Raw genomic sequence first — 22,744 nt, forward strand, 5'->3', positions numbered from 1 at the left:
AGAGTCAAGCTTTCAAATGAATTAAAGCTCTGTCTGGGTTTTTGATTAATTAATAAGCTGGAATGGAAGATTGCTGCTAATCCTCCGCCTCGGCCCGTGCTACGAGCGTTCTGGCAGTTAGTGTGACTCGGGGGTGTTGACTCATTTAAACTAACATATTCATCCTGCTGTAACCAGCTTTCTGTAAGGCAGAATAAATCAATATGTTGATCAATTATTATATCATTTACTAACAGGGACTTAGAAGAGAGAGACCTAATGTTTAATAGACCACATTTAACTGTTTTAGTCTGTGGTGCAGTTGAAGGTGCTATATTTTCTTTTTTAATTTTTATGCTTAAATAGATTTTTTGCTGGTTATTGGTAGTCTGGGAGCAGGCACCGTCTCTACGGGGATGGGGTAATGAGGGGATGGCAGGGGGAGAGAAGCTGCAGAGAGGTGTGTAAGACTACAACTCTGCTTCCTGGTCCCAACCCTGGATAGTCACGGTTTGGAGGATTTAAGAAAATTGGCCAGATTTCTAGAAATGAGAGCTGCTCCATCCAAAGTGGGATGGATGCCGTCTCTCCTAACAAGACCAGGTTTTCCCCAGAAGCTTTGCCAATTATCTATGAAGCCCACCTCACTTTGTGTCCCTAAGGTGAATAAGAAGTCTGCACGTCACAGAGCTTTCTCTTATCGTGCCCGTTCTGTGGAATGATCTCCCTGCGTCAATAAAACAGTCAGATTCTGTGGAGATTTTCAAGTCCAGACTTAAGACATCCCTTTCATATGGCTAGCATACTGGTACCGTTTTGTTTTACGCTTTTTACTCTTTAATTCATTTATCAGTAATTGGAGCGGGCTGCGGCCTCAACTTCACCTAAATTCAGGGTCTTTTAGTGAAGTTTAGGGCTAGTGGCCGGCGATCACCTTAGTATTTCTTCCGTTTTTCTTGTTTAATGCTGGCAAATTATACAGTATTTTTTGTCTTTCTGATGCCTGATTCTGTTTTTTCTCTTTAAGGTGCAGCTCCATCCAGAAATGGGAGTTGCATTTGTGCTGGCGACCCTCCTGTTCTGTGCGCCAATAGCATTTCTTGTATATTCGTCCGTGAATTGTTCTGTAATTTATGTTTGTAGCATAGCCCAAACAGAGGGTCACCCATTTGAGTCTGATCTGCTTGAGGTTTCTTCCTCAGAGGGAGTTTTTCCCTTACCACTGTTGCTCTGGGGGTTGGTAAGGTTAGACCTTACCTGTGTGAAGCGCTTTGAGGCACGTCTGTTGTGATTTGGTGCTATATAAATGAAAATAAAATAAAATTAAATTGAAATGTTGGATTCTCAGAATGCAAAAGATGAAAAGCACCACCTTATTTTTGGGTGTGGTCAGGCTCAAAACTTCTCAATCACATCATAATAATAATCGGGTGTACGTACATGAGCGGTCTGTGCAGTTAAGTAACACGAAGACAACTTTAACTTAAAGAAAATAAACATGCAGTTATAAAGACTTGCCTGATTTCTTTTCATAGCTGAAGACATGTTTCAAATGTTTATGTGGTGGAAATATTACTGATCACAATGGTAGTGTTTTTTAAAATTATTTTAAGCTTTAATATCCACAAACACAACTGTACACTGAACAAGGACGTGTTTATAATTAGGATTAATTTCATGTATATAGAAAAACAACAGTCAAAATGCTCAAAATGAATATTTATTACAACAAGTATGTATGTTCCACAGAACATGACAAAGACTTCAGGATAGTCTGTGAAGCACTGTCCTTCTCTTCTACCATCACTCCACTGGAGTCTTAGCGCACGGGCCTGAAAGGCTCCACGATTTCTGCAAGTGTCTTCTTTTCTGGTGACACAAAGGAAATAACTTCATTACACATGCACAGGCCAGCATTCTTAAAAACAGAGTTTCTCTGGAAATATCACTTTACAAAGTACTTAACACAGGACAGAAGATGTTCAGTCAGAATTATAGGCACCCCTATATTTTAAACAGATAATTGAAAATAGATTCAGAAATGAATGACAACAAACCAAATTTGTAATCACAGGTAAAGAACAAAACAACAAAACAAAATGCTTTCACAAAAGAAAAAAAACAAACAAACAACAACAACAACAAAAAACAACCAGAAGCCACGGTTCAGTTTGGGTCCAGTTTTTAAGTTAGGAATGGGATCTTTTTTTTAGGAAAAGAAAAAAACCCTACTACTTTGCTTTCCATTTTAAAAATAAAGAACAATGAAAAAAGAAGGTTCCTGAATGACAACAAGCTGTCAAATGTTTTAGAAAATAATTTAAAATAAAATACTTCTCATATTAAACAGCAATATGAACAGTGCCAGTAAACACAAAACAGCCTTTGTCAAAATCATGAAAAGTAAAATAATTAAATAATGCAGCAAAGTTGATCTAAGTTGATAACTGAAATGATTAAATTATCATTTTGATATGCCACACCCGTGAGGTGGGATGGATTATCTTGGCAAAGGAGGAGTGCTCACTAACACATATTTAGACAGATTTGTAAACAATATTTGAGAGAAATAGGTCTTTTGTGCATATCGAAAATGTTTTAAATCTTTGAGTTCAGCTCATGAAAATTGGGAGCAAAAACAAGTGTTGCATTTATATTTTTGTTCAGTGTATTTATTTGTCTGTCTGTCTGTCTGTTAGTAGGATTTTGTCAAAACTACTGCACGGATTTTGATGAAATTTTCACCAACAGATATTAGGCCACAGAAGACTCCATTAAATGTTGGAGGTGACCTGGCTCCAGATTCTTTATATACAGGCTTTGAAGGACTACATCAAAACTACTTCATGGATTCTCTCCAAATTTGCACCACAGATAGATATTAGGGTATGAAAGACTCCAATGAATTTTGGAGGTGAACCGGCTCGGCAGATGTCAAAAATCTCAATTTGCTCTTGTTGTTATTGAGTTAACAGGTAGGTTTCTATTAGTGAAACACACAAATTTTATGCAATGTCAGAATGTCGAAAAAACACAATGTCATGCAATTACTGGGTTTTGTCCAGGAGTGGGCACAGTTCTGCTAATCTGCTAACCACTAATTAGCAAAGCAAATTTTTTGGTTAGCTGATTAGCTTTTCAGCTAACTTTGAAAACCAATCAGAGGATCAATTAACTTCCGCTAAATAGATTTTAGTGCCTGTCTGTTACATGTTTTGTAGCAGACAAACAGCTATGAGAGAGGTACAGCTCAATCCTCTGCCAGCAGAGGAGAGCTGGCTACCACAGAGAAAGGAAGAGGGGAAAAAAAGAATTTATTTTCACAGCCATACAGAATTGCAGATGTATCTCATGAGTCATGCACAGGCAGACAGTTTTGAGTTGTGGTTAACATTTTAAACAAACTAATTCTGGACAAGTTATTGAAATTAACATCACCTCTATCATTTTACAAAGTGAAAATATCAGCTATGTTTTAGTTTTAAAGTAATGCACTAATTTGGAAGGTTTTAGCGTTTACAGACACACATGCCAAAATGCATTATGGGAAAATTACTTTCCTGTCATCAGTGGTTGGTAGGTATATAACACACAAGTTACTGTAAAGTGTGTGTTGGTTTTTACAAATAAATATGTATTTGTAAATATGTCTTTTTCATTTGTAAAAAAAAAGGCAATTTGAAAGTGAAAATTCTGTTTAAGTGATTCAGCACTTTTTGCGAATGTGTGGCAATTGGTATTCACACTGCCGTGAACACTGCCATCTACTGGATGGCCAGTAGATGGCAATTTTCCCATAATGCATTTCAGCATGTGTTTCTGTAAACACTAAAACCTTCAAAATTAATTTGCGTCATTCTAATAATTATCATTGCAACAGATGTGCAAGTCCTGCTAAATAATCCATTTTTTTTTAAACTGAAAATAAATTTGAGGGAAAGAAATGAAAACAACACAAAAACCCCAACTCTGTTTATACAAGAAGCCTTAAACTGGAGTAAAGTATCTGATGTCAGAAAACCATACAAGTTTTTTTGTTAACAGTGGCTGCTGTGTATGACCACATAGTGATAATGATGCTGATAATTTTATCTTGGGACATATGTTTTTGAAATTAGTACAGTGATACCACAGCAGGGGTGGTGGCCAAGTGGCTAGGGTGCTTTTTTCAGTGCAGAATGCTCCTGGTTCAAACCCACCCCTACCCACTCCTCCAGGTAATGTGGTGTTGCGCCAGGAAAGGCATCCACAGTAAAACTTTTGCCAAATCAACAATCAGATCCACCTCAGATCTGCTACGGCAACCCCAAATTTAAGAAGCAGGAAAGGTGACTTACAGTGATACCACAAAATGTCAACTACTACATGGATAAAATGATCTCTTTCAAAAGAATCAATTATTTTTCACTCACTCATGTTCAACCGTTTACTCCAATTAAGGGTCACAGGGGTGTCAGAGCCTATCCCAGCAGTCACAGAGTTTGAGGCAGGGTACACGCTGGACAGGACGCCAGTCTGTCACAGGCCCACTTAACCTCCTGACTACCTTCCTGGTTGTCAGGTGGATATAGACAAACAAACACACTCACACCTGCACGCACACCTACGGACAATTTAAAGTTTCTAATCCACCAAACCTGCATGTCTTTGGATGTGGGAGGAAGCCAGGGCACCCAGAGGGAACTGTAACGTGTGTTTATTAGTATATAACTGTACTTGCCTTCCTCTGTCGTGCGTGTGTCCGCTGTCATCGCACAAAAATAAAACTTGTAATATCTCAGAAACTATAGCAGCTGAAATGAAAATTTTAATGGCACAAATCAGCACAAACGAAGCACTAAAAAGTAGACCAGTGTGGTTCATTTTGGAGCAAGCTGTGGGGGGGGGGGGGGGGGTGTTGACCTCTAATTGAACTAAAAAACATCTTTAATATCTCAGAAACCATAGCAGCACAAACAAAAATGTATATGGCACAAATCTGCACTAACCACTGTGTTTGCTTGGATTTTTTTTACATGGGTGGGGGGTCAACTTCACTGAGCTGAGGGAACCACACAAACACAAGTGAACATGCAAACTCCACACAAAGGTCACAGGTGAGAATGGATCCCATGACATTCTTGCTGTGAGGCAGCGGCACTAACCACTAAGCCACCATGCTGCCCATTAATTATTTCTAAAATATATAAATGGGAAACAGATTAAATCAAGAATTACAGTTACTGCTTCAAAATAGTTAATAAACACAAATCACTTTCTACATAATTAATGTGAAAGTGACATAATTAATATATTGTGACGTGTGTTAAAACACAAAAGGTGTATCGTCATAGGTGTCATATAGTGGACCTTGGGTATAATTCCACCCTTAATATTGCGCAGCCCTAATTTAAGGACTAAGAGAAATGATTGCTGAAAGTAAACAATATATGAAAAAAGACAACAGAACAGACAAAGAAAAGTGCAGACGGAGCCGTAGTCAGCAGGTAGGCATTAAAGTTCCACCTCATTGCTCATAATGAAATAAACAGGATCTTTCTGCAACTATCGAAGGAAGATCCACCTCCAATTTTCCAACATTTCATCAAATATCAGTAACTGCAGATGGACGGACACATAAATCGGGGTTAAAATTTAATGAATGAACAACAATGTTGTGGCTGTTCTGGTTTCTGGTTTCTTTTGTTAGAGACAATACACACAGGCACACACACAGTGAAAAAAATCTTACCTTTTTCTACAAATAATTCTGGGTGGAGTTTCATGTACGCGAACATTTCATGATCAAGTTTGGCCGCTCTATATTTCTCATATTTTCGAAGATGGTAGCCAATGAACCATCCAACTGTTATATACAGGACTTGTCGATGAACACCTAAAAAGGAAATTAGGACAGATTACATGATTGTGTTAAGTAACAATATGACATCAGTACAATAAATCTGTGACAAGAACAAAGACGACGTATACCACCAGTAATTTGTACCATGATATTTAATAGAGCTGCAACCATCATCGATTCATTCATTCATTCATTTTCTATACCTGCTTACTCTACACCAATTAAGGGTTTTGGGGTCGATCCCAGCAGCGATGGGGCAAGAGGCAGGGTACACCCTGGACAGGACTCCAGTCTATCACAGAATATCATCATCAACTGATTATTAAATTAATCTCCAAATAGATGGTAACCTGTTCGCTTTGAGCATCAATTTCTATTTAATCCACTAGATGGCGGATGCAGCCTGTGAGCTGTTGCCAGCAGCCTCCATTTTGCTTAGCGTTAGTATGGGTCGTCAGTAATTAGATTAAATAGAAATATGATAATTCGCTGGCTTAAACTAGGTTAAAGTGATCTGAAAACACTGTTTTGTGCAGCGTTCAAGTACAGCGACAACCTGACACAGGACTGTCAGCTGGTTAAATTAAGGTTAAATAAATAAATAATAAATTGTGACGTAAGCTTTCATAAGTGTGTATTATATGTAATATAAATTATGTGGAGAAATGACTGAAATTGCTGAAAAAAAGGTTAGAAAATTTAGGTTTTGTGTCGATTTGTATTCTGTAGTGACTTCTGCTTTACTGCCTGAATGTTTTGTCTGATAAATATCTCACCATTCTTTTAGCGATGCAATTAGAAGTCTCACTTTCATAAGTCTCAATTTATCCCTTTTTAATTAACCTCATTTTTTTTCTTCACATCAAGTTTCCCATCCTGAGATATTCTGTCATAGAGCAAATTCATAGAATGGAAATACTTTTTCTCTCAATTTGATGAGTCACATGACAGTCGCTTTGCCATTTTATATTCTACTAATATAAGAATATACACAAATGAGATTTATTTCTCTATGATATACTGCATACTCCAGTCTAGTGTTTTCAGATTTCTTTCAACTTGGTCCAGAAATTATTGAATAATCTTACTGTCACCCTGGCTGGCGTGGCTGTTTCATTTATTTATTTGGTTTATTTGATATTTTCGCTGAAAGCGCTCCGTAAAAGCGGTACCACAGGTGGGTTAAAAACAGTCTGTAATATTAATATCTTTAATATGACGCGAGCGTGCGAAGCTCTTCACCCCTGATTATTTCCAATCATTAACTTCATAATGAAATTAATTAAGGATCAGACTAGTATCTCATGTCATGGCAAACATCGTGTGTTTGACAAACTGAAGGTATTATTTACTATCTGGACTGGGAGGAACAAATTCATTCAAGACTATTATATAAATCTGATCCTCTTCTGTATTTGTTTAGACAAACAGTGGCTGTACAAATGTGGGATTGAGTTTGAATAAATGTAACAGCACAGTAAAAGCACAGAAAATGCAGATTTATCCTGAAACTTTCTTAAAAACATTGATCATGTCCACACTGATTTCTATTTATGACTGGTTGTCAGATGGCGGTGCTCTGGCAACAGCTAGCGAATGAGCGGATCACCGCGGTCCTTCATCTACTGGATTAAATAGAAATCAATGGCTTTGAGTCTTTTTTTTATGTCCACATTCTCTGATTTCAGCTCCTTAAACATGAAAATTTTCTCCTTTCTTTACTCCTCTCTGACAGTAAACTGAATACTTTTGAGTTGTGGACAAAAGATATTTTAAGACATCATCTTGGGCTTTGAGGAACAGCAATAATTTTCACCATTTTCTGACATTTTATGTAAGAGACAACTAATGGATTAATCCAGAAAATAATCAACAGATTGATAATGCCTGTCACATAGAAGAAGAAGATAGTAGTAGTGTATTTATTTATTTATTCAAATTCATAACAATATTATTTATAGCTCCTTGCCATTTTGTGTGAAGGTAATGTTGAAAGGTTATGTGAATTAAACATATGCTGCAAAACATTTTTAAAAACTTTTGTGTCAAAAGTGTGTTATACTAAATTTTAGGACCTTTATGACACGTTTTACTGCAGGCAAATATCAGCCTCAAATATCGGCATCGATAATTGGTATCGGTCCTTAAAAATCCATATCGGTTGACCCCTAGTTGACACCCGGGTGTGTAAGGTTACACAGACATTTGTCATATACACCAAGCCTCAACCTCCACCCGTCAAACATGAAAATGTGAATATTCTGTTGAATGGATAAGAAAACATATTTTAAGTATGCAAAAACAGAGCCCAGTGACTCAAATTATCAGCACATCAAATTTGGTAAAGATAGGATCAAAACTGTAGATTTTGATAAACATTGCATCATTCTCTCTCACACACACACACACACACACACACACACACACACACACACACACACACACACACACACACACACACACACACACACACACACACACACACACACACACACACACACACAAAAACAAGCAGCATGTTTGAAGTCCAATTGCTATTTGCGAGCATTACAAAAAAATACGATACCAATTTATCTGCTGATATAAAAAATAGGCAAAGATTTACAGCATTTCATTACCAAACTGTTATGACAAAGAAATGTAATTGAAACGATGTTTTACAGTTAAAACATGACCTATAACATAAATTACCATAAATGTAAACAAACAGTCACACTGCGTTCACTCAGTTTGGCAGTCGCCATGTCACATCACTCAGCGAAAGCAACTGGGAGGAAAAAAATAAACACTATATGAACACAGAGCCTAAAATGCAATCTGAGAGTGAATGGCAGTTGGACACTTTGCCTTTCTATTTCATTATACATATGTAGGCACTCAAAATAGTCTTACTAAGAAAAAGGTGTTTTTTTTTTCTGATTGTATACTGTCACATGATGACATCATCATGATATCACATATAAACCAACACGTGGCAGTCTGCTGACTCACATGCCCATGAGCTCATCCTTCTAGCGGTTTCAAATTTATTGTGGTAAAGTGTTTTTTTTTTTTGGGTCACATCATGACATCATTTAGTGGCCTGATACAGTAATTTTCCATTTCAAGTGGCTACCAATGATAATGATAAACCTTATGTTTCATTTTTCTTATCATTAGACTCATGTTTGTGATACACATCTTGTACAGTGTGTTCCCTAATGGTGGAGGCCAGCAGATCGTCATGTGTACCACGTAAAGCCCCTGGCTATTATAGCTAACATGGGAAAAAAAAACAAATTCACTGTGACCTTCGCCTCTGTGTGTGTGTGTGTGTGTGTGTGTGTTAACAGCCTCTCTCTGTGTGACTGACTCCCTTCTCATAGCCATTGCCCCTCTGTGTTCCAGCTAGTTTTGACTTATTTTGTCTTTGTACTTTTGTGAATGTCACGTACTTCGAAGCAAAAGTTCTGAAGAAACACTTGAATCTTCAAAGCACACTTTGAAGCTTAGAATCAATGCTTTATGGAGGAACTAAGCTACAACACCTAGTTTTTAATTGATGCTGTTAGATATTGTCAATATCAAGGTAATGTGAGGTAATTCACTGTGTTAGCAGCAGACATCGGTGCTTTAAACTGTGCTGGCCACAAGCGGTAAGCTTCAACGGCCTCAAAGTGTCCAAAACCGTGCAATCACCAGGAAAGCTCTCCTCCGATGTCAGCTCAAAGTTTGGGCACGCACAAAACTTTCCCAAGTATTTGCCGTACATCAGCTGATGAGGAACGCATTTGATGAATGAGAAAAGGACTTGTACAGAACAAAAATGGACTTGAATGAGATCAAAATTTCATATGCATTACTCACATGTTTCTTTAATCTGTCATAATGTTTCAGACACTTTAGATATAATGATTTGGACCCAGTTTCATAAAGCAGTCTAACCTTTTAGTCTACTAAGCTTACTTAGTTGACTAAGGTTAGTCGTCCAACATTATTATGTCCAACAGATTGTGTCTAACTGTAATTAGAATGGGATAAATGCAGACACATTTCACTGTATGTATGTATATATGTATAATGACAACAAAGGCTCTTCTCTTCTTCTCTTATCCGGTTAATCTCCATTTCACATTGACGGCTAAACATGTAGATTACAACCCCTGGCAAAAATTATGGAATCACCGGCAACGGAGGATGTTCATTCAGTTGTTTAATTTTGTAGAAAAAAAGCAGATCACACACATGACACAAAACTAAAGTCATTTCAAATGGCAACTTTCTGGCTTTAAGAAACACTATAAGAAATCAAGAAAAAAAGATTGTGGCAGTCAGTAACGGTTACTTTTTTAGACCAAGCAGAGGAAAATATGGAATCACTCAATTCTGAGGAAAAAATTATGGATTCACCCTGTAAATTTTCATTCCCAAAACTAACATCTGCATCATATCAGATCTGCTCATTAGTCTGCATCTAAAAAGGAGTGATCACACCTTGGAGAGCTGTTGCACCAAGTGGACTGACATGAATCATGGCTCCAACACGAGAGATGTCAGTTGAAACAAAGGAGAGGATTATCAAACTCTTAAAAGAGAGTAAATCATCATGCAATGTTGCAAAAGATGTTCACAGTCAGCTGTGTCTAAACTCAGGACCAAATACAAAAAACATGGGAAGGTTGTTAAAGGCAAACATACTGGTAGACCAAGGAAGACATCAAAGCGTCAAGACAGAAAACTTAAAGCAATATGTCTCAAAAATCCAAAAATGCACAACAAAACAAATGAGGAACGAATGGGAGGAAACTGGAGTCAACATCTATGACTGAACTGTAAGAAACCGCCTAAAGGAAATGGGATTTACATACAGAAAAGCTAAACGAAAGCCATCATTAACACCTAAACAGAATAAACAAGGTTACAATGGGCTAAGGAAAAGCAAGGACTGTGGATGACTGGATGAAAGTGATATTCAGTGATGAATCTCAAATCTGCATTGGGCAAGGTGATGATGCCGGAACGTTTGTTTGGTGCCGTTCCAATGAGATTTATAGAGATGCTTGCCTGAAGAGAACATCTAAATTTCCACAGTCATTGATGATATGGGGCTGCATGTCAGGTAAAGGCAATGGGGAGATGGCTGTCATTACATCATCAATAAATGCACAAGTTTACGTTGATATTTTGGACAATTGAAAGGATGTTTGGGGATGATGAAATCATTTTTCAAGATGATAATCATCTTGCCAGAGCAAAAACTGTGAAAACGTTCCTTGCAAAAAGACACATAGGATCAATGTCATGGCATAGGGTCAATGTCAACGAGCAGATCTGATTTGATGCAGGTTTTAGTTTGGGGGATGGAAATTTACAGGGTGATTCCATAATTTATTCCTCAGAATTGAGTGATTCCATATTTTTTTCCTCTGCTTGGTCTAAAAAAGTAACCGTTACTGACTGTCACAATCTTTTTTCTTGATTTCTTATAGTGTTTCTTAAAGCCAGAAAGTTGCCATTTGAAATTACTTTAGTTTTGTGTCATGTCTGTGATCTGCTTTTTTTCCACAAAATTAAACAACTGAATGAACATCCGCCGAGGCCGGTGATTCCATAATTTTTGCCAGGGGTTGTAGTCGTCTTAAATTTGTCGATGATTTTCATGGTCATAGCGGCCTTGTGAATGCCGTTGCCAAGAAATGCCTACAATGTGCAACCATTTTGTTTACTTCCAGGTCAGTCTGTCCGCTATAAACATGGCTGAGTCCAGAGCAGAGGGGAAGCGCTCCCAACCTCAGCATCTGTAAACATCCCTAATACATTATTCCGGTCCAGGAACACCCGCTCCTGGCGCAAGTCTATCCTTCCTTCCTCTTCCATCAGGTGGTGGTACATGATAGCCACCTCTTTTTGAGGTAAGACACTGAAGTTTATCGACTAATATAAGATTAGCCTCCTCTGTATCAGGCTAAAAACTTTAGTCAGGTAAGGCAAAACTTTAACCGACTAAGTGCTTTGTGCAACAACTAACTAAGGAGGGAGGAGCAGGAGGGAGAATGTGCTTTATCAGCTAGTTTTTAGTTATTATTTATTTATTTTTGTGGTGGGCTTTGTTCCTTCCATTTTATTGTATCTTTTAATTCTATCCTTGGAGCACGGACAATGCACAGTTTCCCTTGGGATCAATAAAGTATCTATCTATCTATCTATCTATCGGCAAAAGACGAGTCAACTAAGTCAGTTTAATCTACTAAACAAGATTAGACTGCTTTATGAAACCGGGCCTTGGTGTTGTGCGCAAAGTGTTTCCAAGACAACTCCAGCTGTTGCCACCTTTTTTCAACGTGGAGTGTGACGATTTACCCAGACTGACTCCAAATATGAGTAAATTAAGTACATATATGTGGTTTCTTGTGGCGTTTGTGAATTTTTGGGACACACACAATAGAACTCTCTAAACTTTGCGATCTGATGTTATGAGCCCTGATGAGGCAGCAGTGCATCCTGATGTACTCGTACATCAGAAAAGTGAGTCCTGTTCACTTTTCGCATACCATTTTGAGAACAGAGCACATTTCTGCATTTCTAAAATGCCACAAGAAACAAACATAAAATAAATAAAAGCACTTAATTTACTCATATTTGTTGTCTGGGTCAGTCTGAGTAAATCGTCACATCAGTGTAGGTAATATATTATTCTAATTAACAAAAAAAAAAAACAATCAAAAATTCCAAAAGAAATGTTCCCAATTCACCACCCAGGATTTCATGGACTACTTTGACAGTGTTTATGTTTATGAGTGTTGTCATTAGTTGAAAGATGGAATGTTCCATTGGGGGGGGGAGTACAGTAAGGTACTGGAAGATTAGAGAGCGTCTAGATTTAACACTAAATATGTTGCAACTGTCAGGCTGAGCAGAGCTGTAAGCTAACTCAGCAGTCAATTTTCAATTCAATTTCAATTTATTTCCTTTATATAGTGCCAAATCACAACAGAGTCGCCTTGAGGGTTGGGACCAGGAAGCAGAGTTGTAGTCTTACACACCTCTCTGCAGCTTCTCTCCCCCTGCCATCCCCTCATTACCCCATCCCCGTAGAGACGGTGCCTGCTCCCAGACCACCAATAACCAGCAAAAATCTATTTAAGCATAAAAATTCAAAAAGAAAAAATAATATAGCACCTTCAACTGCACCACAGACTAAAACAGTTAAATGTGGTCTATTAAACATTAGATCTCTCTCTTCTAAGTCCCTGTTAGTAAATTATATAATAATTGATCAACATATTGATTTATTCTGCCTTACAGAAACTTGGTTACAGCAGGATGAATATGTTAGTTTAAATGAGTCAACACCCCCGAGTCACACTAACTGCCAGAACACTCGTAGAATGGGCCGAGGATTAGCAGCAATCTTCCACTCCAGCTTATTAATTAATCAAAAACCCAGACAGAGCTTTAATTCATTTGAAAGCTAGACTCTTAGTCTTGTCCATCCAAACTGGAAGTCTCAAAAACCAGTTTTATTTGTTGTTATCTATCGTCCACCTGGTCGTTACTGTGAGTTTCTCTGTGAATTTTCAGACCTTTTGTCTGACTTAGTGCTTAGCTCAGATAATTATAGTGGGCGATTTTAACATCCACACAGATGCTGAGAATGACAGCCTCAACACTGCATTTAATCTATTGTTAGACTCGATTGGCTTTGCTCAAAATGTAAATGAGTCCACCCACCACTTTCATCATACCTTAGATCTTGTTCTGACTTATGGTATGGAAATTGAAGACTTAACAGTATTCCCCTGAAAACTCCCTTCTGTCTGATCATTTCTTAATAACATTTACATTTACTCTGATGGACTACCCAGCAGTGGGGAATAAGTTTCATTACACTAGAAGTCTTTCAGAAAGCGCTGTAACTAGGTTTAAGGATATGATTCCTTCTTTATGTTCTCTAATGCCATATACCAACACAGGGCAGAGTAGCTACCTAAACTCTGTAAGTGAGATAGATTATCTCGTCAATAGTTTTATATCCTCATTGAGGACAACTTTGGATGCTGTAGCTCCTCTGAAAAAGAGAGCCTTAAATCAGAAGTGCCTGACTCTGTGGTATAACTCACAAACTCGCAGCTTAAAGCAGATAACCCGTAAGTTGGAGAGGAAATGGCGTCTCACTAATTTAGAAGATCTTCACTTAGCCTGGAAAAAGAGTCTGTTGCTCTATAAAAAAGCCCTCCGTATAGCTAGGACATCTTACTACTCATCACTAATTGAAGAAAATAAGAACAACCCGAGGTTTGTTTTCAGCACTGTAGCCAGGCTGACAAAGAGTCAGAGCTCTATTGAGCCGAGTATTCCTTTAACTTTAACTAGTAATGACTTCATGACTTTCTTTGCTAATAAAATTTTAACTATTAGAGAAAAAATTACTCATAACCATCCCAAAGACATAATGTTCTCTTTGGCTTTCAGTGATGCCGGTATTTGGTTAGACTCTTTCTCTCCGATTGTTCTGTCTGAGTTATTTTCATTAGTTACTTCCTCCAAACCATCAACATGTCTATTAGACCCCATTCCTACCAGGCTGCTCAAGGAAGCCCTACCATTAATTAATGCTTCGATCTTAAATATGATCAATCTATCTTTATTAGTTGGCTATGTACCACAGGCTTTTAAGGTGGCAGTAATTAAACCATTACTTAAAAAGCCATCACTTGACCCAGCTCTTAGCTAATTATAGGCCAATCTCCAACCTTCCTTTTCTCTCAAAAATTCTTGAAAGGGTAATTGTAAAACAGCTAACTGATCATCTGCAGAGGAATGGTCTATTTGAAGAGTTTCAGTCAGGGTTTAGAATTCATCATAGTACAGAAACAGCATTAGTGAAGGTTACAAATGATCTTCTTATGGCCTCAGACAGTGGACTCATCTCTGTGCTTGTTCTGTTAGACCTCAGTGCTGCTTCTGATACTGTTGACCATAAAATTTTATTACAGAGATTAGAGCATGCCATAGGTATTAAAAGCACTGCGCTGCAGTGGTTTGAATCATATTTATCTAAGATTACAATTTGTTCATGTAAATGGGGAATCTTCTTCACAGACTAAGGTTAATTATGGAGTTACACAAGGTTCTGTGCTAGGACCAATTTTATTCACTTTATACATGCTTCCCTTAGGCAGTATTATTAGACAGCATTGCTTAAATTTTCATTGTTATGCAGATGATACCCAGCTTTATCTATCCATGAAGCCAGAGGACACACACCAATTAGCTAAACTGCAGGATTGTCTTACAGACATAAAGACATGGATGACCTCTAATTTCCTGCTTTTAAACTCAGATAAAACTGAAGTTATTGTACTTGGCCCCACAAATCTTAGAAACATGGTGTCTAACCAGATCCTTACTCTGGATGGCATTACCCTGACCTCTAGTAATACTGTGAGAAATCTTGGAGTCATTTTTGATCAGGATATGTCATTCAATGCGCATATTAAACAAATATGTAGGACTGCTTTTTTGCATTTGCGCAATATCTCTAAAATTAGAAAGGTCTTGTCTCAGAGTGATGCTGAAAAACTAATTCATGCATTTATTTCCTCTAGGCTGGACTATTGGAATTCATTATTATCAGGTTGTCCTAAAAGTTCCCTGAAAAGCCTTCAGTTAATTCAAAATGCTGCAGCTAGAGTACAGACAGGGACTAGAAGGAGAGAGCATATCTCACCCATATTGGCCTCTCTTCATTGGCTTCCTGTTAATTCTAGAACAGAATTTAAAATTCTTCTTCTTACTTATAAGGTTTTGAATAATCAGGTCCCATCTTATCTTAGGGACCTCATAGTACCATATCACCCCAACAGAGCGCTTCGCTCTCAGACTGCAGGCTTACTTGTAGTTCCTAAGGTTTGTAAGAGTAGAATGGGAGGCAGAGCCTTCAGCTTTCAGGCTCCTCTCCTGTGGAACCAGCTCCCAATTCAGATCAGGGAGACAGACACCCTCTCTACTTTTAAGATTAGGCTTAAAACTTTCCTTTTTGCTAAAGCTTATAGTTAGGGCTGGATCAGGTGACCCTGAACCATCCCTTAGTTATGCTGCTATAGACTTAGACTGCTGGGGGGTTCCCATGATGCACTGAGTGTTTCTTTCTCTTTTTGCTCTGTATGCACCACTCTGCATTTAATCATTAGTGATTGATCTCTGCTCCCCTCCACAGCATGTCTTTTTCCTGGTTCTCTCCCTCAGCCCCAACCACTCCCAGCAGAAGACTGCCCCTCCCTGAGTCTGGTTCTGCTGGAGTTTTCTTCCTGTTAAAAGGGCGTTTTTCCTTCCCACTGTCGCCAAGTGCTTGCTCACAGGGGGTCGTTTTGACCGTTGGGGTTTTTCCGTAATTATTGTATGGCATTGCCTTACAATATAAAGCGCCTTGGGGCAACTGTTTGTTGTGATTTGGCGCTATATAAATGAAATTGATTTGATTTGATTTACCAACCCCCAGAGCAACAGTGGTAAGGAAAAACTCCCTCTGAGGAAGAAACCTCAAGCAGACCAGACTCAAAGGGGTGACCCTCTGCTTGGGCCATGCTACAAACATAAATTACAGAAATAATTCACAGAACAATTCACGGACGAATATACAAGAATTGCTGTTGGCGCACAGGACAGGAGGATCGCCAACACAAACATAACTCCTATCTCTGGATGGAGCTGCACCTTAAACAGACAAAAAACAGAATCAGGCAACAGAAAGACAAAAAATACTGTATAATTTGCCAGCATTAATCAACAAGAAAAACAGAGAAATACTAAGGTGATCACTGGCCAATAGCCCTAAGCTTCACTAAAAGACCCAGAATTTAGGTGACGTTGAGGCCGAGGCCCACTTCAATTACTAATAACATGAATTAAAAGAGTATAAAGCGTAAAACAAAACTGCACCAGTATGCTAGCGATATGAAAGGAAAAATAAGTGCGTCTTAAGTCTGGACTTGAAAGTCTCCACAGAATCTGATTGTTTTATTGACGCAGGGAGATCATTCCACAGAACAGGGGCACGATAAGAGAAAGCTCTGTGACCCACAGACTTCTTATTCACCTTAGGGACACAAAGTAGTCCTGCACCCTGAGAACGTAAAGCCCGGGCCGCTACGTAAGGTTTAATTAGGTCAGCTAGGTAGGGAGGTGCCAGTCCATGAATAATTTTATAGCTTAGTAGCAGAACCTTAAAATCTGATCTCACTGGGACAAGAAGCCAGTGAAGAGACGCCAAAATGGGTGTAATGTGGTCAAATTTTCTGCTTCGTGTCAAACGTCTGGCTGCAGCATCCTGAACCAATTGGAGACCCCTAATGCTAGACTGCGGTAAACCAGAAAATAGAACATTGCAGTAGTCCAATCTAGAAGAGACGAACGCATGGATCAGGGTCTCAGCATCAGCCATAGACAGGACAGGACGAATCTTTGCTATATTTCGCAGGTGGAAGAAAGCAGTCCTAGTAATATTTCTAATATGGAGACCAAAGGACAACGAAGGATCAAAAATTACCCCAAGGTTCCTCACTTTGTCAGTGTGATGTATGACACACGAGCCTAGGCTGAGTGTTAACTGGTCAAATCGATGCCGATGTCTCACTGGACCAAGAACCATCATTTCAGTCTTATCAGAGTTTAAAAGTAGGAAGTTTCTAGACATCCAACTTCTCACTGATGCAAGGCAATCTTCTAAGGATTTTATGTGAACGAGCTTACCAGCAGTTATCGGCATATATAACTGAGTATCATCGGCATAGCAGTGAAAGGTAACCCCAAAATGCCGCAATATGTGCCCAAAGGGTGCTATATAAAGGGAGAAAAGCAGGGGGCCTAAGACAGACCCCTGAGGAACCCCAAATTTCATGTCACTAAGGTTAGAGGTAGTGTTACTGTACAAAACACAGTGAGAACGACTGGTCAAGTATGACGTCAGCCATGCAAGGGTACTCCCGGTAATGCCAAAATGATTTTCCAGCCTATCAAGTAGAATATGATTATCCACTGTATCAAATGCAGAACTGAGATCTAACAGCAACAGAACCGAAGTGGTGTCCGAATCCATTGTAAGCAGAAGATCATTCACTACTTTAGTGAGAGCCGTTTCTGTGGAATAATATTTTCTAAAAGCAGACTGCAGCGGCTCTAAAAGATTATTCTCAGTAAGATAGTCTACAAGCTGCCATGACACCACTTTTTCCAGAATTTTAGAGCAAAATGATAGATTTGATATCGGCCGAAGTAATGGTTTAATCACTGCATATTTGAAACGTTTAGGAACAGATCCAGAAGTTAAAGAAAGATTAATAAATTCCAGCACAATCGGCCCAAGAGTGGGCCACAGGTCCTTAAAGTTTTGTTGGTATAGGATCAAATAAACAGGTTGTGCTTTTTGTTGACGTTACGAGTTTCGTCAGCATGTCTAGAGAGATACCATCAAATTCTGTAAATCTAGGTAATACCTCAGTAGTGGCGCCCACCTCAATAGCAGGGTGTAGTGGCTGGGTTAAGGCATGCTGGGATATGTTCAACCTAATGTTATCTATTTTCTTCTCAAAGTAATCCAGGAAATCTTGTGCTGTAAAAGGAGCACGAACTACAGGTGGTTGCCACCGTGTTGAACAAGAACTTTGAGTTATGCTTGTTTTTGTTGATCAAATCAGAGTAATAGGTCCGCTTTGTAGCCAATAGTGCATGCTTATAGTCTAAGATAGCATCACGCCATGCAAGGTGGAATACTTCTAATTTTGAACGACGCCATTTCCGTTCTAGACCTCTTGCTTTATGCTTGAGGTCACACAGGTAAAGGTGACTGCGATTTGGGGGAGCACGGTTTCAACACAGGTGCTGGAATCATGTCGAGTGTAGTTTTGAGCACTGAGTTTAAACTATCCACAAGTCTGTCTACTGACTGGGTATTTGTCAAAAGTGAGGCTAAGACATCAGGCAATCTAGCTTCTAGTTCAGTCTTAGTTGAGGAGTTGATGCATGACCGTAATGATAAATAAGGTTGTTGTTCCACTAAACATGGCAGTGAAACTGTAAACTTAATAAGTGAGTGATCAGAGACCACTGATGTAAGAGGCATGATGTCAGTATTCATGACAGCAATACCACGTCCGAGAACCAGATCCAGGGTATTTCCACTAATGTGCATCGAATCCCGAATGCATTGCCGAAATCCTAATGCATCCACAATTTCCATAAATGATTTGCAGAGGGGATCAAAAGGCTTATTTATATGAACGTTAAAGTCACCAATGATCAGAATGTTATCTGCTCTCATTGACAAGTTAGAAATGAACGCACCAAATTCATCTAAGAATTCAGAATATGGGCCAGGAGGCCTATATACAGTGACAAAGTAATACGGCTGATTTTTATTCTTCTGACCTTGGCAAAGCGTAATATCCTGAGCGTAGTGGAGAATCAGATGCTCAAACGAGTTATATTTAACGAGTTATATTTAACGTTATCTAAACCATTCAAAGATAGAAGTATATTTAAGGCAGGAAAGACGTCGAATGTGTCTGCTGAACGAATACAAGTGAAGTGCCGCACAGCGGCACAAATCTTGCTCTTATGATAGACGAAGGCACAAACTGGAAATGGCACAAAAAAATCTCCCCAGTGGAGAAAGAGGCAAAAACCAGACAACATTGTCATAAACAACAGTAAAAAGCCACAATCCGATGGTAGACGAAGCCGCAAACCAGAAATGGCGCGAAATGATTTGATCCACCGACATCAACAGCCTTTTTGCTTAACGATTCCCATATCGGTTGTTCTGAGCGGGCGTTGTTTTTGAGGGCATTTGTTAGGAAAACGCTAATTTCTCTACGTTGATTGCAGACCCTGCAGCGGGTCTGTTATTCGCCTCTGCAGCAGCCGTTCTTGAAACCTGAACCATCAAAGCAGTGCTCCGACCCACTGCTTCTTTGGTTCATTGCTTTGCTGCTTTTCAGAAGCGGGAAGTCCACTTTTTAACCCCTCTCAAAGCCATTTAAAAATGTAAATTGTGAGTCACTTAAGTGCGGATTAAAGTCAGTAACTGGGACTCTTGTCTTGTTGCAGGCAAGAAACAAGAATCATCCTCCGTTCTGTTAGCACAGCTCCAAACGCTGCGCCACTCTCTGACGAGTCAAATTAGAGTCCGGACGGAAATAATGACTTCAAAGTGAATCACAGTTTAAATCAAATGACACCTTTCCAAATGTAGTAATACAAACAATAAACTACAATCGACTAAAACGTGTTTTTCTTCCCAAAATGAGACATCTTTTATGAATTACACTGATGCTGACGTGGAGCTGGCTGAGCTCAGCTCACAGGTATGGAGTGACATTCATGCCATTAATGTCTGAAAGGAAATGCTTTTGACAAAAACTACAGATTGTTTATTTCTATTTATGTCGAGAGATCAAGGATCCACCATGTCGATTTTATTTAAAACCAGAGATCAATGACCCAGTGACCAATTTCATATTTATTTACTTTAAAACCCCCTACCACCCACCTCATTTTGGCTTGTCAGTATCTCACAAATAAAAAGTTAAATTTCCCATTGATGGGATATACAGGCTTAGAAAGGGGTTTTAAGACTTAATAAAATGTTGTTGACATAGAAAACCTGTAAAGCCTACTTTTAGTACCCAGAAAATTCACAAGAGTTATTAATAAGGGAATCGGATCGATAAGCGGAATTGATAATGGCATCGATAGATAAAATCTTGTCAATACCCACCCCAAGACCTAAATGACATGGCGAGATGCTGAAGAGCTTTGCTCGTTTATGTCCGCGACATATACATATTACTGGTACCCATCCATTGGTCTCGTACACCACTGGCTTAACGCCTGATGTAAAACAACATAACTGAGAGTAACTTTTCGCTCAAGGTGCTGAGCTAGCTGAGATGCTAACCTGAGTAGAGCGGCGGCCTGTGGCGGAAGGCGTTATCAAGCATCGCAGAGCACCAGCCAATGAACCCCAACCACACCGAGTTCCTGTTAACGATTCCCGGAGGAGGCAGACCCTTTCCTTCTCCTGGTATAAGGGCCATGGCCACAACTTCTCGCTAAGATTTCGATTGTTGTCTTGCCTCCTTCACCTCCCGGAAGGAGTCAAGGACACGCTGTGCAGCCAGTAAGAAGTCCGGCCACAACAGAGCAGGAGCACTTCCGTTCCGCTCCCATCTCACTGTGATCGCCACAGATGTTATTTTCACGAAAGCAAGTGTTTACTATGAGTTGAAGACAGTACAGACTCTTTACTGTAATGTGAGGTGAAATTACGTTTTGCTTCATCAGAAATGAGTGCATAATGCAGGCACTTGTTATTTATGAACTCCTGTTGTCACCAGTGGTTGCGTTATCAATTATCACACTTAGAATAAAAAAAATGCTTGCAACATTTAATTATATGCAATAAGACTATGATATTGCAATATGGTGGCTTTGTGATTGGCACTGTTGTCTCACAGCAGGAAGATCATGGGATCGATTCCCACCCGTGGCCTTTCTGTGTGGAGTTTGCATGTTCTCCCACATCCAAAGACATGCAAGTTAAGTGGATTGGAAACTTTAAATTCTCTGTAGGTGTGTGTCTGTGGGTGTGAATGTGTTTGTTTGTGTATATGTGGTTCTGCGACAGACTGACATCCTGTCCAGGGTGTACCCTGCCTCACTCCCTGTGACTGCTGGGATAAGTTCTAGTCCAGTGATGGCATCAGCACTGACACCTCTTTGCACAGCATACTGACAGTTAACAGGTCTCAATGGCAAATTCAGCCATCCAAATTAAGCGTAGACCTTTTATTTGCTTACATATAAATAAAAAAAGTAAGTCCTGAGGAACCACACAAAACTGTTCATGATATGGCTGATCACCAGTCGTCGCATAACATCTGGACTCTTAAAAATGCAGTATCATGTGCTATAATTCCCATACTGTTTATCCACTCAGGCTGTGTGTTACACACTCAAAATAAAGCTGAAGACCTGTATATTAAGCTCACATCCAGATCCAGCTACAGTATTCTGTATGTGACTTTGGTGCCTTTGTTGGCATGGAAAGGTTTACTGACCTTGACTTTGTGGACTTTGTACTGTGACCTTTGCAGAATCAGTGCCTGAGCATGTGATGTCTGAACCGAGGTTGCAGGACATTGTTAACTGCCACTCCTGAACTGTGGGCCACGATGCTCACTGGACTTTATCGCAGGGACTTTACTGCAGGGATGCTTATGTTTTGCATGTTTGCCAATTCTTTCTTGTATTATGTTTTGAATTTTGTTATTGTTCGTAAGGCCAAAGCAGTTGGTCACCCCTTTGAGTCTGGCCTGTTTGAGGTTTCTTCCTTAAAAATGCCAGAGGTAGTTTTTTCACAGTGTGCTTGCTCATGGGGGTTAGACCTTATCCTTGTGACATGCCTTAGGGCTATATGAATAAACAGAATTGAAATGAGGGCAGCACAGTGACTTAGTGATTAGCACTGTTGCCTCACAGCAAGAAGATCCTGGAATCACCTCCCACTTCGTCCGTTCTGTGTGGAGTTTGCATGTTCTCCTTGTTTGTGTGCGGGTTCCTCTTGCCACTCTTCCTCCCATTTGAAAAGACATGCAGGTTAGTTGAACTGGAAGCACAAAACTAACCATAGATGTAAATGTGTTTGTCTCTACACGTGGCCCTATGATAGACTGGCGGCCTATCCATGGTGTACTCCACCTTTTACCTAATGACTGCTTGGGATAGACTCTGGCACCCCCATCACTGAGAGATGCCTGGGAAGCTCTTATTGAGTCATGAGATCACTGGACTGAAGTGTTTGGCGATCCCAATATCTATGCAGTAGAATGAAAGCCCAAGTCTTTAGAGTCCATAACTGGAGCCATAACATGAGCTTCCTGTCTT

The 22,744-nt window shown here is 39.3% G+C and overlaps 1 protein-coding gene across 1 annotated transcript; it reads right to left on the reverse strand.

The window, feature by feature from the left end:
- Positions 1-1,686: 1,686 nt before the first annotated feature.
- Positions 1,687-21,018, reverse strand: ndufc2 (NADH:ubiquinone oxidoreductase subunit C2). Its single transcript, XM_034168456.1, has 3 exons — positions 20,757-21,018; positions 5,711-5,854; positions 1,687-1,848 (listed from the first exon to the last, which is right to left on the reverse strand). Exons 1-3 carry the CDS (start codon positions 20,893-20,895, stop codon positions 1,799-1,801), a joined length of 333 nt encoding a protein of 110 aa, XP_034024347.1. The 5' UTR covers positions 20,896-21,018; the 3' UTR covers positions 1,687-1,798.
- Positions 21,019-22,744: the final 1,726 nt, after the last annotated feature.

The sequence above is a fragment of the Thalassophryne amazonica genome, chromosome 4 (assembly GCF_902500255.1).
Source record: "Thalassophryne amazonica chromosome 4, fThaAma1.1, whole genome shotgun sequence".
NCBI classification, from domain to species: domain Eukaryota; kingdom Metazoa; phylum Chordata; class Actinopteri; order Batrachoidiformes; family Batrachoididae; genus Thalassophryne; species Thalassophryne amazonica.